Source organism: Cervus canadensis, chromosome 23 (assembly GCF_019320065.1).
Source record: "Cervus canadensis isolate Bull #8, Minnesota chromosome 23, ASM1932006v1, whole genome shotgun sequence".
Lineage (NCBI taxonomy): Eukaryota > Metazoa > Chordata > Mammalia > Artiodactyla > Cervidae > Cervus > Cervus canadensis.
Window position 1 is genome coordinate 38229093 of NC_057408.1, and position 17613 is coordinate 38246705.

The 17613-nt window shown below is 36.1% G+C and overlaps 1 protein-coding gene across 7 annotated transcripts in view; it reads left to right on the top strand.

Moving 5' to 3' along the window:
* Nucleotides 1-17613, top strand: part of NOL4 (nucleolar protein 4) — a 449173-nt gene that overhangs the window by 113400 nt on the left and 318160 nt on the right. For 4 of the 7 annotated variants that reach the window (XM_043444301.1, XM_043444302.1, XM_043444303.1 and 1 more), the window contains one exon: nt 7361-7510. In XM_043444301.1, coding sequence (XP_043300236.1) covers nt 7361-7510 — 150 coding nt within the window. Of the gene's footprint in view, nt 1-7360; nt 7511-8486; nt 8550-17613 lie in introns of those variants that run through there. The other 3 variants (XM_043444305.1, XM_043444306.1, XM_043444307.1) reach the window with 2 other exon arrangements.

A 17613-nucleotide genomic window follows, 5' to 3' on the forward strand; every position in this document is an offset into this window, starting at 1 on the left:
CCTTAGGATTTTTTTTATATATACAAGAGTATGTCATCTGCAAACAGAGATATTTTTATTTCCTCTTTTCCACTCTAGGTGTCTTTCCTTTCTTTTACTTGTCTAATTGACCTGACTAGAAGCTTCAATACAGTGTTAAATAGAAGTGTCTTGAGCAGACATTCTTGTCTTTCACCATTAAATAAGACATTAGTGTGAGGTTTTTAAAGATACCCTTAATCAGATTGAGGATTCCTTTCTTTTCCTGGTTTCCTGAGTTTTTGTCAGAAAAGTGTGTTGCTTTTGTCAAATATTTTTCTGCATCTGTTGAGATGATCATATGCTCTTGCACTTTTTTCTATTAATATATTAATTAATTTTCTTGTGTCAAACCATCTGGTGTTATCCTACTTGATTATGGTACATAATAATATGTGTATATGTTTGGATTTTATTTATTAGTATTTTGTTGAAGCGTTTTTCTTTGTGATATATTAAGCATGCTGGCCAAAACTTTGCTTCAGTTTCTTTTTAATTAATCTTTATTTTTTACAGAAGATTTTGGTTCTCAGCAAAAGTGAACAGAAAGTACAGACAGTTCCCATATACCCCCTGTACCCACACATGTACACACTCTCCCACTGTTAATATCCCAACCCAAAGTGGGTATATTTGTAATAATAAATAAACTCGCATTGACACATTCTTATCATCCAAAGTCTACTTTTTACATTAGGGTTCACGCTTGGTGTTGTACAATATAAGTTTTAGCAAATGTATAAAGACGAATATCCAACGTTAGTACCATACAGTGTAGTTAGCTCTGGGTTTTTGTAAGTGTTTTTTATCATGTTGAAGATATTCCCTCACTTCCTGGTTTGCTGAACTTTTATCATGAATGAGTGCTGTTTTTCAGTCGCTAAGTTGTGTCCGACTCTTTGCGACCCCATGGACTGTAGCACATTAGGCTCCTCTGTCTAAGGGGATTTCCAGGCAAGAATACTGGAGTGGGTTGCCATTTCCTTCCCCATGTTCCTTCAGTTTTTAAATAAAAATAAAAGACATTTTTCATTTTCACCAAGAACTTTATTGAATAATGTATTCACAGTGCATTCAATGTGAAACTTTTCAACACTTAATTTGGATATTTTGAGGATATGGGCTATCTGTCGTGTGGTATAACACTGATTGTTTTCAATGTCTCGATTTAATTGCTGTCAACTTAAACTAGTCTACTTGACTGTGGATAAATATCCAGTGATAAATCTCCAGCATGAAACTTTGCAAACCACTTTTGACATGCATTTCAGGTACATTTTTACGTTTCTTGAAATAATTAAGCATAATTTGCCAAAAAAAATTTTTGTATCTTCAATATTAAAATGCCCACACAAGAATTCACTAAAAATGAACATTTTGGCCAACCCAATATTTTTTATGTAAAGGTAATTCTGACCTCATAGAGTGATTTCAGAAGTATTTTCTCATCTATTTTTCTAGGAGAATTTGTGATGAATCAGCTTAATTTTTTGATTATTTGGTCTAGTAAAACCCTCTGAACCTGTACTTTTCTTTGTGAAAAGATTTTTTATTACTAATTTTATCTGTTTACTTGTGACAGACCTATTCAAATTTTCTATTTTTTAAGTTAGTTTTAGTGATTTGTATCTTTGTAGGAGTTGTTCATCTTCTGTGGTTACTTAATTTGTTAGCATACAGTTATTTTTGTGATGTTAGTAGGAGTATTCCTCTTAATATCCTGAGTTAGTAATTTGTGTCTTCTCCCTCTTTATCTTGGTCAGTAAAGCTAAAGTTTTGTCATTTAGGAAAGTTTTTCTAAGGCTACTCTTTGATTTTGCTGATCTTGTCTACTTTTTTCTATTCTCTTTAATTTGTCTCTTTTAAAAAATATTTTCCCCTTCTGCTTGGTTTTACTTTACTCATTTTCTAGTTACTTAGGGTGGAAAAATAGGTCTCTGATTTGTAATCCTTTTTTGGGGGGTCATCCAGTTTTATTGAGATATGATTGATAAACAGCACTGTAAGGTGTAAGGCAAAATAATTTGACTTATATACATTGTGAAATGATGACCACAATTAGTGAACATCCATTATCTCATATATAAAGTAAAAGAAAGAGAAAAATAATTTTCCTTGTGATCAAAGCTCTTTTATAACATACATCAGTGTTAATTATATTAATCATATTGTATATTATATCCTTAGGGCTTATAACTGGGAGTTTGTACCTTTTAACCACTAATCAGTTCCCCTTATCTCACCCTTCTCAAGTAACCACAAATCTAATTTATTTTTTCTGTGACTTTGTTTAATTGCTTTTTGAGGTATAATTGACCTATAACATTGTGTTAGCTCCTGGTACATATCTCATGATTCAGTATTTCTATACATTACAAAATGATCACCACAATAAGACTAGTTCATATACAAAGATATTACATTGTTATTGCCGGTATTTCCCATGTTGTAGCTCATTTATTTTGTAACTGGAAGTTTATACCTCTTAATTTATCTCATTTATCTGTCTCATTCATCCCTTAGTCCATGTCCCTCTGGCAATCACCTCCTTGTTCTGTGTGTCTGTGTCTCTCTTTCTGTTTCGTTGTTTGTTCACTTATTTTTTAGATTCTACATATAAGTGAAATCAGAGTATTTGTCATTTTCTGAATTATTTCACTTAATGTAATACTGTCTAGGTCCATCCATAGTTTTTGCAAATGGCAGCATCTCATTCATTTTTATGGCTGAATAACACACTATTATGTATATGTATGCTGTGTATATATCTTAAATATGTAATGCTGTTTTTCTACCAGTTTCATGCTGTTTTGTAGTATGGCTTGAAGTCAGGGAACCTGATACCTTCAGCTCTGTTATGCTTTCTCAAGATCAGTTCAGTCTGTTCAGTTGCTCAGTCATGTCCACCTCTTTGTGATCCCATGGACTGCAGCGTGCCAGGCTTCCCTGTCCATCTCCCGGAGCTTGCTCAAACTCATGTCCACTGAGCTGGTGATGCCGTCCAACCATCTCATCCTCTGTTGTCCCCTCCTCCACCTGCCTTCACTCTTTCCCAGCATCAGGGGCTTTTCAAGTGAGTCAGTTCTTTGCATCAGGTGGTCAAATTATTGGAGCTTCAGCTTCAACATGAGTCTTTCCAATGAATATTCAGAACTGATTTCCTTTAGGATGGACTGGTTGGATCTCCTCGCAGTCCAAGGGGCTCTCAAAAGTCTTCTCCAACACCACAGTTCAAAAGCATCAGTTCTTTGACACTCAGCTTTCTTTATGGTCCAACTCTCACATCCATACATGACTACTGGAAAAACCATAGCTTTGACCAGACAGACCTTTGTCGGCAGAGTAATGTCTCTGCTTTTTGTTTTTTTTCCCATTTATTTTCATTAGTTGGAGGCCAACCACTCCACAATATTGTAGTGGTTTTTTTTCATACATTGACTTGAATCAGCCATGGATTTACATGTATTCCCCATCCCGATCCCCCCTCCCACCTCCCTCTCCACCCGATCCCTCTGGGTCTTCCCAGTGCACCAGCCCCGAGCACTTGTCTCATGCATCCAACCTGGGCTGGTGATCTTAATTTTCTGTCTCGGTTGGTCATAGCTTTCCTTCCAAGGAGTAAGTGTCTTTTAATTTCATGACTGTGGTCACCATCTGCAGTGTTTTGGACCCCAAAAAGATTCTCAAGATGGCTTTGGCTATTTATTTTCTTTTGTGTTGCCATACAAATATTCAACAAATTTTAAAGTTACTTGTTCTAGTTCTGTGGAAAGTGCCATTGGCATTTTGATAAAGATTGCTTTGAATCTGTAGAATGCCTTGGTAGTATGGTCATTCTAACAATATTAATTCTTCTTGTCAGGGACATGGTATCTCTTCCCATTTGCTTGCATCATCTTTGTTTTCTTTCATCAGTGTCATAGTTTTTGGAGTACAGGTCTTTTGCATTCTCAGATAAGTTTATTCCTAGGTATTTTATTCTTTTTGACATCCTAATAAGTGAGATTGTATACTATGTTAAAGAATGTTCTAATATCATTGTTTTACGTGTAGCTGTCCAGTTTTCCCAGCACCACATGTTAAAGAGACTGTCTTTTCTGCATTGTATATTCTAACTTTTTTTGAGGTAGATCAATTGACCATCAGTGTGTAGACTTATTTTTGGGCCCTCTGTCCTGTTCCATAGATCTAAGTGTCTGTTTTTGTGCTACTACCATACATTTTGATTTCTGTGGTTTTGTAGTATAGTCAGAAATCAGGGAGTGTTGGCCGTTAACCAAAAATTGTAAGACATTTCCAATACATGCTCCCATAGCACAACTTTCACTTTCTGTACTCTAATACATATTGCCTTCAGTGGGTTCAATAAGGCCCACCCAAAGATTTCAATCCTATTTCCCATGAATCTCTAAGTGTTACTTTGTTTGAGAAAAAAGTCTTTGTAGATGCAGTTAAGTTAAGGATCTTGGTATGAGGAGATTGCCTTGATTATCTGGTTGGACCCTAAATTCCATCATGTAAGATGAGTCCTTATAAGTGAGAGAGACACAGCAGAGGCACATCATAAAAGAAGCCAATGTCATACCCTGGAGCTCTTAAAGGGAGTGCAGCTTTGTCAGCATCTTGATTTTGAACTTCTGGCTTTCAGAACTATGGGAAAATAAGTTCACTTTGTTTTAAGCCACTAATTTTGTGGTAATTTGTTACAGAAGCCTCAGGAAATTAATATGTAGCTCTAGCAATGATTGGCTCAATGTTTATTTTCTATATGAGACTGAAAACTGTAGAAACACCTAGATTATCTATCTCCTACACTTTTATAGCTTTAGCACTTAGCCAGAGGACTTGGCAGTAGTTGGTATTTGTAGGATATTTGTTGAAGGAATGAATATATAGGCTATGATCACTACATATTAACTGTATAAAATTACTGTATTTCTGGTTATCTAATAAGGGAATGGAGAGGAAACTCCATAAGCTTTATTTCTGGGAAATAGGAAGACAAAGTTTTGAGGACAGAGTTGCTAGTCAGTCAACTTAGAATTTTGATTTCCAGCCTAAGAAGAGTGGATGTTCTCTGAGGAGTAGAGGCTTGGCCAGGAAAGCTGGTGGGTGGACATCTGATGTGGTGCTTCCCTGACACCAAACTCTCAGTTTCAGCAAATTTACAGGCTGACTGCTGCTATTTCATGCATCTTCTCTGAGCTCTCACTGCACACTGGTCTTGTATCACAAGGCAATGAAGGATTATCCCTAGATTCCAGTATAGAAGAAAATGCCTTGAGATACTAAAGGGGAGAAATCAGAAAGGCCTGAAACCTAGTGAGGAGCCACACGCATCACAGATAGTTTACAAGGAAGCACTTCAGATTTAACAAAGGTGGAATATCTGGTTGCTTGACCTTATATAAAACTTGGTATTTATAGTTATTTAATATCCTGCTTTAGGCACTGCTGCTTCTGAGATCTATTCTAAACCAGAAACAAATCAATAAAATAAAACCAAACTAACAAAAAACATCATGCGATTTGCTTTCAGTTTTGCAGTGAGCTTAGTCAGCCGGCCCTGTTGTTCCAAGAGGCTTTGCCATTTGACTCATTGACTCTGTAATGATTTTGCTCAGGTTAATCACCTCCTGTTGTGTGCCAGCACTGATGGAAATGCAGCGTTGCTTCAGGTTGAATAAGGTTTGAATAAGAACACTGTCTGAATGTGTGTGTGTGTAAGGAGGAAAACCTTTCACTTCAGAAATAAAAATGTATCTATGATGTTGTCAATATTAGACTAAGGGTTAATGGTTAAAAATGGGTGCTCTAGAGATAGGTGGTACTTGGGATCCTCCACTCAGAAGTAGTGAATTCTTTCAGGTGGAGCCATGTAAGATTAAATTCATTTCCTATCTCATTCAAAGCTTACTGTTTACTCTTCTCAATCATGTACGGGAACTCTTGGCTCCTTGTGGTCTTTCTATCTGCCATGATGAATCACCTGCTTCAGCAAACTGTCAAATTCTGTTTCTTCTATGAAGGTGCCTCAATCAGAGGTGACATCTTTGTTCTCTGAATTGCCCTACTACTTACATTTTTATCATGATCATCAGAATGGCAAAAGCTGCGATTTACTGACTGTTCACTAAATGTCAAACACTGGGTTATATCCTGTACATACGTTATTTCATTTAATGATTACAGTTCTGTTAAGTAAGCTCTAATACCCCTATTTTATGGGTAAGAAAACAAATTCAGAGAGGTTTAGGTGATCTGCACAAAATACACAACTTCTGAGTGGATGATCCAAATTTTACACCTAGATAATCTCTAGAGCTCACAGTTTTAACCTTTAACACATACAGTCCCTTAGTCTAATCTGGATAGAAGAATAGATGAATTTTCTTTCCTAGACTCTATGATATAATGGGTAGAGGTTTCATATTATTTCTTTCATTTCTCTAATAACAATGTCCAGTACCCAGGGACACAATAGATATTGATTAGATAAGTGAATCAATATCTGAAAGAAATTATTGCAATAAAATACTAGGCCTTAATAATATATTTTGGAATGATTTAAGAAAGTTATACTATTTAAGAAAGTTACAAGTAAGTCATTACAAAATTTAAAAGATTGCATTAATGGGTAAGCATGATTCAGTTCAGTTCAGTTGCTCAGTTGTGTCCAACTGTTTGCAACCCCATGGACTGCAGCACACCAGGCCTCCCTGTCCATCACCAACTCCCGGAGTTTACGCAGACTCAGGTCGATTGAGTCAATGATGCCATCCAACCATCTCATCCTCTGTTGTTCTCTTCTCCTCTGCCCTCAATCTTTCCCAGCATCAGGGTCTTTTCAAATGAGTCAGCTCTTTGCATCAGAAGGCCAAAGTATTGGTGTTTCAGCTTCAACATCAGTCCTTCCAGTGAGTATTCAGGACTGATTTCCTTTAGGGTAGACTGGTTGGATCTCCTTGCAGCCCAGGGGACTTTCAAGAGTCTTCTGAAACACCACAGTTCAAAAGCATCAATTCTTTGGCACTCAGCTTTCTTTATAGTTTAAATCTCACTTCCATATATGACTACTGGACAAACCATAGCCTTAACTAGATGGACCTTTGTTTGACATTATTAAATCTGCCAAAAATCTTTTTCATGTTTCTTAAAGTTTTATATGTAAATAAAGTATAAAACAAGATATTCAATCACATGTTTTCAATTTTCCTATCTAGATGATTTGGTTCAGTTTAATCAAAATGCTTTTGTATAATGAAATTTATGTGTTAATCCTATGTATTTAATACATCTTTATTAATCTTGTGCCTTTTTTTTTTTCTGGTTTTGTTTACAGGATGGCATAGGGGTAGATGAGAAGCTATCTTTGCGGCGGGTAGCTGTGGTTGAAGATTTCTTTGACATTATCTATTCAATGCATGTGGAAACAGGGCCAAATGGAGAACAAATTCGGAAACATGCTGGACAAAAGAGAACTTACAAAGCAGTAAGTTAAGAAATGAATATAGAAGAGAAAAAAAGGCATGCATTTTGAAGTTTGATATTATATGCTTGTTAAAGTTGGGTTAAATAATTACGAATATTCTATCTTCAACATAAATTTTACTGTATCATGGTCACACCCAGCATTTCAACTATTATTATTACTGATTTTATTTTTGTTGTATGTTCACTAAGTTTATTTCATATAGTTCAAATGTGTTTTTAGCATTATCATTTTTTAAAAATAAGCATACAATGTGGTTAGTCCCAGTTAAATGTTCACATGGGATAATGATTTGTGTTATATGTTCAATACATAATATATTTTCAAATCATACAATATAAACTATGTACTGGAACAGATGAACTTTTTACTACCACTATTGTCTTAAGTGTCCTTCCCCTTCAAATCATATTAATATGTTCAGGTATTTCTTATTTAATAATTATAATCACATGAATAAGAAAATTTTTTGTCCTCTTGTTATAGTACCTTGTATTAAATACATTTACCCTGAAGGGTATGCATTTCTTAATTTTCCAGTATAGATTATTTTAAAAGTATGTGTTATTTTTATAGTGTAATGCCCTTGATCAATTAAAAATGAAAATATATAATGTTTTTGTTGTAAATTATCTAGAAAACAGATATAATTAACTGTTAGACTTTGAAATATTTACTGTCAAAATGGAGTTATATATTATTTCTAAAGATTCTAATTATACTTACTGTTCGATCTAAAAATTTTATTCTAGTTTTTAATTTAATTAAACATTTTATGAAATCATCTTGCTATGGATAATTCATCCTTTCTAGGAAAATTGAACAGTAAATCATTCTTTTCCAATATGAGCAAGTGTACATCAGAAATACCTTATCAGCAATCAGAACAATATCTTTTTTTTATAATTCTTATTGAACTTTGCTTTTGGCTACCTTTATATTAACTGTTTTCAGCTATATTTATACACAATATCAGTCTGGATCCATTTTTTTTTCAGATACAGAAAAATGTGTGAAATGCTCAAAGTTTCAAATACAGGTACATATGTTTGAAAATTAGCTACTGAGCATAAGAAATAGCTTCTTTTCCATAACTATTTTTTGCTATATTTCCAGGATCATATTGAATCTTAGTTGCATAATAACCCCTAATACATGTTGTATTTATCTCTCCTTCTCTATGGTTTTGTTTCTTGGCTGTTTCCAGATTGCATGGTTTGTGGGCAGGCACTTTTGTAAGTTTCCTTACATAATTCTGCCACATAAACTTTCTTTTGACTTACATATCCTAGGAGACATTTTTATCATGACTAATGACAATGATCTAGCTTCTTAAATTTTTTTTGTGTGCAAACTAATATTACTGAACATACTCATTTTGCCTGTCTCCTAGGCCAGGGCTGTATCTCTAGATACTAATAGGAGAAAAAATTATATATTGATCTACTAATATCACTAACTGTGTATTCTTATGGTAATGATAACTCACTTTTACAAAATAGCTACCTGAACTTGATAGGACTTTGTAAGGTAGGAATACATCAGTTCAATTGTATTAAATGAAAGCAAACCAACAAAAACCCAAGTAGCTTCATTGTCAGTAATCATATGGCAGCCGAATCTGTGTAGGTGCCGAAAGCAATTGAAAGTGATTTAATCTTTGAAGTGCATTTACTAGAGACTTTTAATTAAAATAAAAATAGGTCATAGACCCAAATCTCTCATCCTATGTTTTACTAAATGTAGAGAATCTGATCTACTGCCATAAAGCATGCTAAACCCTTCCAATAAATTGGTAAATACATTTCCAATATATATCATTTTACATTAACATTTTGGAGACATTTTCTGCATTTTGGAGTAGAGATAGATACCAACTTTGAACATACTAATAGTGTCTGAAGCATCACCCATTCCCTCTTGAGAATGTCCTTTTTGGAGACCCTTCTCTTTGCCAAATTTAATTTTTGTTTTTGCAATTAAAGTATTCTCACCTTTTCCTAATATTACAAAGGTTTCTTCTGGCCTAATCTTTTGCCTTCTGGTATCTCTCGATTGAATCCTAATTAGAAAACACTTCCATTTTATGGAGTAATAGTACATCATAGGGGAAGAAAAAACACAAACACTGCTGCATTGCCAGCAAAACTGTACACATAACTCTATAATGAATTTAAGTCTAATGTTAAAAGTTAATATAAGTGTTCAGCTAATGGGACATCACACTAAATGTAATTTGAAATGAAGTGGTTTAGTGCTATTAGGATCCTAGACTGTTGGGTCAGAATTTAGTTCTCAATGCTAATGCTGGAATTGGCTAGTCATTGGTAAAATTAGCTAGATACCTACTGCAATTATAATGGTTCCCATTAAGATTATTTTCTGTTTCTAACACATTGGCTCATAGAGCATGCATGATTATGTTTATTGACTCTCTTTTTCTCCCTTACGCTACATGGCCAAGAAACTATACTTATACAACTAATCATTAAAACGTGTCATACTGTCTTAATAATGTTACCAATAGATTTAGTGGTCATTTTATTTACTTTGCCTTTTTTGCAAATCTTTTCTGTGTTTTCACTCTGCAGGAAATGGTGGTCCTTTAATATTGGATTAACTTCTGAATGCCATTTGTTTTTACCTATCTGCAGTATATCATTCCTTGAAATATCTAGTCATTACACAACTTAAATTTTATTGCAGTCTAATCTGACTAGAGATAAAATTGGAGGGTGTGTTCTATTACTTATGAGCTCTTTTTAAAAATCCACATAAAATGACACATTTTAGGAATATGTAAAGGCTATCAAAAATAATTTTTTTAGTCATTGTTGAAGTCTAGTGTCTTTTGGGTATTTTTTCCCTTTCATTTGTCTCTTTGTATAAACCTTTACTGGTACATTGAATGTGTTTCCTTTAGTATTTTTGAGTTGATGATATACATTAACAGAGTAGGGAAGAAGTGTGAATCATTCAGATATCACTTATATTTGAACTTAAATATATCTTTCTCCTAAGACTGAATGCAAGTATACTTAGCAGTTTGGAAAGTGACTTCAAAATTAATTGTGTAACGTTGTTTAAAAAAAATCATGAATGCAGGAAGCTATCTTCTAGTCCTTAACTTTTCTGAATTCTGAAGTCCTTAACTATTGTCTGAATTCCACCTTCAGGAAACACAGCTCTTCTCCCGTTGTCTTTTATCTCTTGCATTTTGTCACAGGCTAAAGCACAGTTGGCTTCCCAGAAAGGTGTCTTTAGTTAGAGCCCAATTAAAGGATAAAATTTCAAAGTTCTTTCTTGCTAAAATAAAAGTAAGTGGTGGAAATACAGGAACTAGTGAGAAAAGTCAGTGTTTTCAGTAGAGAGAACAGTCTGCATATATACGTGTAAATGTACACATACACATGTAACTTGTGGTGTGAAACAGTAAGTTTACACGTATTACTCACATATATAGCTGCCAATAATTGCATTCATTTAGTTCTGAATGGAAAGCATATGCTACAGCTACAAGAAAGTAGACCAGAAGCCAGGCAAACTCAGTTTTAAAATTTCAAATTTAGTACTTCCTCTCTGTGCTTCTTTGGGCCACTTATTTACTTTTTCCCCTTCTATTTAGAGGGATAATGATGTGCATGGCATGGTAAAATAAATCAGTTAATATTCATGAAGTGCTTGCCTTGTGGTCAACTTTTGAATAATGGTATTTCTCCTTTATCCAGTCACTAGTCTTGTACCAGGTAGAAGGACAAGCAGGACAATCAACATAGCTCCATCCTTGTCTTAATTATAATTATGGATGTACTTTCCTCTGCTTGCCCCAGTGCCTCCACGTTGCGAAAGAGAGGAAAAGTCATAACTGAGGCATTATTTTGTGTACATCTTATAAATGTCACAGTCTCGGACAGTCCACAGCATAACTGAGTTTGACCAGGCTGAAGGGAAGAATGGAAGTAAGCCAGGATCCCTTTGTTTAGGACCTTTCCTGCTAGATGATGTTTATGAGAATTTCAGTTATTTGCTTCTTCCCAGGTTCCAGTCTTACATTAATTTTCAAACTTTTCTGAAAAATTTTAAAACTGACTCTCTTTAAAGAATTTACTTTCAATATGAATAGAATATTCCTATTCAGGAATATTCACGAGCAGATAAGTCTGGTGGGCTACAGTCCATGGGGTTGCAAAGAGTCGGACACGATTGAGTGACTGAACAATAACAACATTCAGGGACATACTATAGAAAAATAATATATGAGCCATAATGTCTGTATTCCTATTCTGACTTTAGAAAGGAAAATATTTATTTTTTCAGGTCCTGTAACACTTAACCTTAAAACCTAGTCAGCATCATTTTTATCCTGTTCTTTTTTTATTAATATCTATTGGTTTGGTGCCTTTACTGCTAAGTGGGATATTTTAACTTGCACTGTTTGGGCTAGTTTGTTATGTCAAAATTCTCAGAATTCATGTCAATTGAGAATAAGAGGAATGACCAAAAGTTGCAACCATTTTACTGTCCAAAAAAAAAAAAACACCACACTAAACTAAAGTTCTGAGAGTTCCTAGCAATTTATCTACCCTCTGTTTGGCTTAGGCCACAGTTTTTGCACATGTGAAATGAGCGGGATATATTTCTATTTTCTTCCAACTCTGAAGGAATTATAGCAATTTTCACAGTACGTATGGAGCCATTACTGTATGAGGAGACAAGGAAAATAGTACCAAAGTGAACAAGTTGGCTGGCACAAGAAGTGTTCAAACAGGAAAATGCCTCCTGCTCTTGATAAAGCAGATTGGCTGATGAGCATAGCAGAAGATAGAGAAGATTTTGGCTTTATTATCGTCTAGAGAGCTCTCATAAATAGTAATAATGATAATAATAATCGTGAGAAGTCTCAGTAGTCATTAGACTTCTTTTTTAAAATAGTGATCAAATAAGAAAGGGGATAAAAAATGACTCTCAAGTGTCAGCAGATTTTCACTGCTCTCCATTTTGTTAAATTTTTTGCAGTAATCTGAATCATGTGGTGAGCAGGCCGTTACTAAATTTATAATGTGATTTTAAGCTACAATGCAACAGATGTGATCACACCTCAAATTTCATTGTAAACATAAATGATCCTGTAACCATCAGTCTTGCTTGACTTATAGTCCTATAGGCTGAGACACTACTGAAATAGGGGGTTATAGCTCTTTCTGTGATTAGTGTCAGGAAGACCTTGATCTCTGAATATCACTTCCCTTCCCTATCACAGTGCCTTAAATTTATAATTAGAATTTAATTTCTTTGGTTTAAACCATTGACCTCTGTATCTTTATATGGATTTCACATAGCCTCCGGCAAGAGAAGCTAGAGAATATATTAGGCTGCTAGCAGTCATTGACATTTTGTGTGATCATTTTGTGAGTGTGTTTGTCTCTCATGTGTAGCTGGGTTCAGCTGAAGAACAGGTGGGCAAGAAATGTGTGACGTGCCATAGATAAACCTACTAATGTCCCAAGTAGCACAGTCACCCTGATTTTTGTATGAGTCCTAGTACGGCATCACGGGTAGTCTTTGGCATGTATTGTATAGACGTTGAGAGCTCATGTTATCAAGTGTGTGCGTGCTCGGTCACTTCAGTCATGTATGACTTCATGTGACCCCCATGGACTTTAACCTGCCAGGCCCCTCTGTCCATGGGATTCTCCATGCAAGAATACTGGGGTGGGTTGCCATGCCTTCCTCTAGGAATCGAACCTGCATCTCTTGCGTCTCCCGCTTTGGCAGGTGGGTTCTTCACCACGAGCGCCACCTGGGAAGTCCATGGTGTCAAAATGAGGATGAAAAGCCTCTGCAAACCCCACCTATTTCTTTTTATAAAATATTTGTAAAAGATGAGAATGTTGTTTCAAAATAAAAAGTATTAGATTAAAAACTATGAACATTAAGTAGATTTCTCAGTGGAGGAACTTCCTCGTCATGATTTACGGATAGAATATCAACAAGCTGTGTTCCTGTGTCCCTCCTCAGACACCCTTTTACTATTGTGATTTCTTCCTTTTGCTAACACAGATCCAAGTGCATATATAGGGTGTTTCTGAGGCCAAGGATTGAAGAAAATATTCTCTGGGGCTTGGAATTAATTTTATGTCTGTAAACACTCTTCATGGACCTAATGTTAAAAAAAAAAAAAGCAAAATAATACAGCAGTTAAACAGATATAAGTCCCTGTCTTTTTTATGCAGATGACATTGTTTATTTCTCTCTGTTGTCACACACCGAAATGGCTTAAATAAGCAATTGTTTGGGGTATCAAATAGAAGTAGGAAAAAGTTTAAAATTATTCCAAACTCAAATATATTTTATAGACACTTGTTAATATAGAACTCAGTGATTCTGTTATATATTAAGTCAGTGACCTAAAAATATATTTTATTATTTTAAAACTCACTAAGTTATAACTATTTTATGGTACTTTTGTGTGATTCCTCTTGTTTATTTTATCCAGTTTATTTAATGCAATTTTAAAGGTTACTTTCCATTTACAGTTACTACAAAATATTGCTTATATTTTCCATATTGTACAATATATCCTTGAATCCATCTTACACCCAGTAGTTTGTCCCTTGCCCCTCATTCTCCCTACTAGTAACCACTAGTTTTTTCTCTGTATCTATGAGTCTGCTTCTTTTTTGTTATATTCAATAGTTTGTTGTATATTTTAGATTCCACACATAAGTAATATCACACAGTATTTGTCTTTCTCTGTCTGACTTATTTCAGTTAACATAATGCCCTCCAAGTTCATCCATGTTGCTGAAAGTAGCAAAATTTTCCTTCTTTCCCCCCCCCCTTTATTTATAGCTAGAGTCAAAGTTAAAAAAAAAATGGCGAAGCCCCTAATGGTGATATCCACATAAGAGATGGTAATATCCATCTCTCATATTACTGTATAGTCTCAGCTTAGTAAAAGGACCATCTCATGGTTTTCCATAAATGCATGTTGAAGGAAAAATTCCACCTTGTCTCTGTGAAGTCCTTGAATTTTTGATACCAACTAAGTAGTATAAAGATGTTAACTATAAATGGAGATAATGAAATAAGATCAGAACTGTGGCCCATGGCTCTAAAGACCCTGCACTACACAGTTCATATTAACTTGAACAGCGCCCTGGATTTCTGCAGTTTTGCAGGCTCTGAATAAGGTAGCAGTTATTTAACCCATGTGCCCTCCTTTGTTTTTCAGGGAAAGCTTTGATGCTCCATTTAATTACGCTATCATCTTTGAGGCAAGGTATAAACACATCACTTACATTTTCACACATTGGTTTATTTCTCATCAGATGCACAACCATATCCACATATCCCCTCCCCAAGTATAGAGGTTTTATGAAGTGATTGCTGAGTATTGAAAACTACCGAATTTAAACATGGTACACGTAATATTGGGCTTCCCTGGTGGCTCAGACGGTAAAGAATCCGTCTGCGATGTGGGAGACCTGGCTTTGATTCTTGGGTTGGGAAGATCCCCTAGAGGAGGGCATGTCTACCCACTCCAGTATTCTTGCCTGGAGAATCCCCATGGACAGAGGAGCCTGGCGGGCTGCAGTCCATGGGGTCACAAAGAGTCAGACAGGACTGAGTGACTAAGCCCAGACACATAACTTTAGAGCTTCCTTGGCAGCTTAGACAGTAAAGAATCTGCCTGCAATGCAGGAGACCTGGGTTCCCTCCCTGGGTTGGGAAGATTCTCCTGGGGAAGGGAATGGCAACCCACTCCAGTATTCTTGCCTGGAGAATTCCATGGACAGAGGAACCTGGTGGGCTACAGTCCATGGGGTCACAAAGAGTCAGACACAACTGAGTGACTAAACACACACACACACACAATGTTAAACCTAACTTTCATGTAGGAACACTCATTATTTTTGATAACTCAAAATTACTCAGACTAAGCACAGGCAGGCAGATACATAAAACAAACTCGGAAGGAAAAAGTAAATCAGTGGCCTGCCAGTTAGAGTTATTAAATAGCGATTCTAAAACAGAATAATAATGTTCATTCATTTGTCAGAATTGATTTATTTCTTATACAGCCCTAGTGAGAATTAGCCCAGGTGGGCAGAATAAGAGTCCAAACCCTTGATACTCAGGAAATTTCTTTTAGGTAGTTGAGACCATCAAAATATTTAAAGAACTCATCCAAACCAGTTTATCATCAACTAATGTCACAAATTCTGTCATTGATACTTTTTGTGTTATTGTGAATAGATATATTCCTTGCAAAGGAATTAACCCTTTTGAGAAACATCATTAATTCTTTATGTCCAGCTTGATAAATTGCTACTTCAGTGCACCCTTGTGGTGAAAATGTGCCAGTGCAGCTTTTCAAGCCGCATCCAGAGGTTTACGTTTTCCTGGACACTGTGATGATGTCAGAAATAAAAGCTCCTGAATTTCTTACAGTATATGCACATGGATGCTTATTTAAATACCTATTTAATTGGGATAAAATATAATAGGAAAGAAGACTAGGACATGGGCTATTACTGGTATGAGGTAATAGAAAGAACACGGTGCCGCCTTTGATGTCAGCTAGACTCGAGTTTAAATCCCGATTAGGTAAGTTTTATGCATGCAGTTTTTGCATGTGTTAATTGTAGGGTTGTTTTGAGGCTCATAAGTATTTATGTATGTAAAGGTGTAAAGGTAATCATTGGTCCCAACATGATATTATACGTAGTGGGGTAAATAGAAACATGGTAGTCTCTAAAAATTCAGAATTGTTTGTGAGGGGACAGATGCCATAAATGCCTTTTTGTCTACTAATTAGATATTGAGCAACCTCTTTCTTTGTATCATCTATGTCCTCAGTGGCCCATGGAAAACATCCACCCATGTTTTCATTCATGACTTTTCCAGAATTGAAAGTGCTATTCACTAACTTCATCTGCAACAGTTTTAGTCATTTTATAAGTAACAAGTGACAGCCTTTTCCTGTTTTTTTTTTTTTTCTTCTGTTCATCTGCTCTCCTCCTCACCCTCTCCTCCCCATTCATTTTTCTGGGAATGTCCTCTGGCCATAACACAGCCATGGTTGAGCATGGCTTTGCTCCTTGGCCCCAGCAATCGGAAAGGAGGTGAACCGTGAAAAAACAGATTCTAAGAATTGGAATTTGGACCAAATTTTTTTGCAGTTGGTGTTCAAATATTTTTAGGCATTCCTGGGCACTGTTATTTGGTATATGAAATGTATCCATTGGCTTGCATAGTTATTTGTACAATCTAAAACATTATTTCTCAGTAGGGCACTACAGACTTTGGGGCCAGACAGATGGCATTGCCCCAAGTACTCCAAGATTTATCCTTAACCCCTGAGTGCTAAGTTCCAGCAACACAGTTCTAGTTATTCCTTGTTTTCAAAAGTCACCTTGGTGTGCCTGACACACAGTGAGGCCAAAGAAACCAAAATGCTGGAGCAGAGAATGTTTTATTGCAGGACCATGCAAGGAGACGAGTGACTGATGCCCTAAATCCTCTGAACTCCTCACGGACTCTGCACATTGCATAGACATATGAAGCGGAGACCTCACATTGCTGATAAAGGTCCCTACAGTCAAAGCTATGGTTTTTCCAGTTGTCACGTGTGGATGTGACAGTTGGACCATCAAGAAGGCTGAGCACCGAAGAACTGACGCTTTCGAACTGTGGTGTTGGAGAAGACTCTTGACAGTGCATTGGACTGCAAGGAAATCAAACCAGTCAGTCCTAAAGGAAATCAGTCCTGAATATTCACTGGAAGGACTGATGCTGAAGCTCCAATCCTTTGGCCACCTGATGCGAAGAACTGACTCATTGGAAAAGACCCTGATGCTGGGAAAGACTGAGGGCAGGAGGAGAAGGGGGTGACAGAGGATGAGAAGGTTGGATGGCATCACCGACTCAATGGACTTGAGTTTGAGCAAATTTAGGGAGATGGTGAAGGACAGGGAAGCCTGGCATGCTGCAGTCCCTGGGGTCACAAAGAGTCGGACATGACTGAGCAACTGAACAACAACGTGAGGGTTGTGTGACTCGTGGCTCTCCTTAGTAAACTGAAGCCTAAGCTTCTCCAT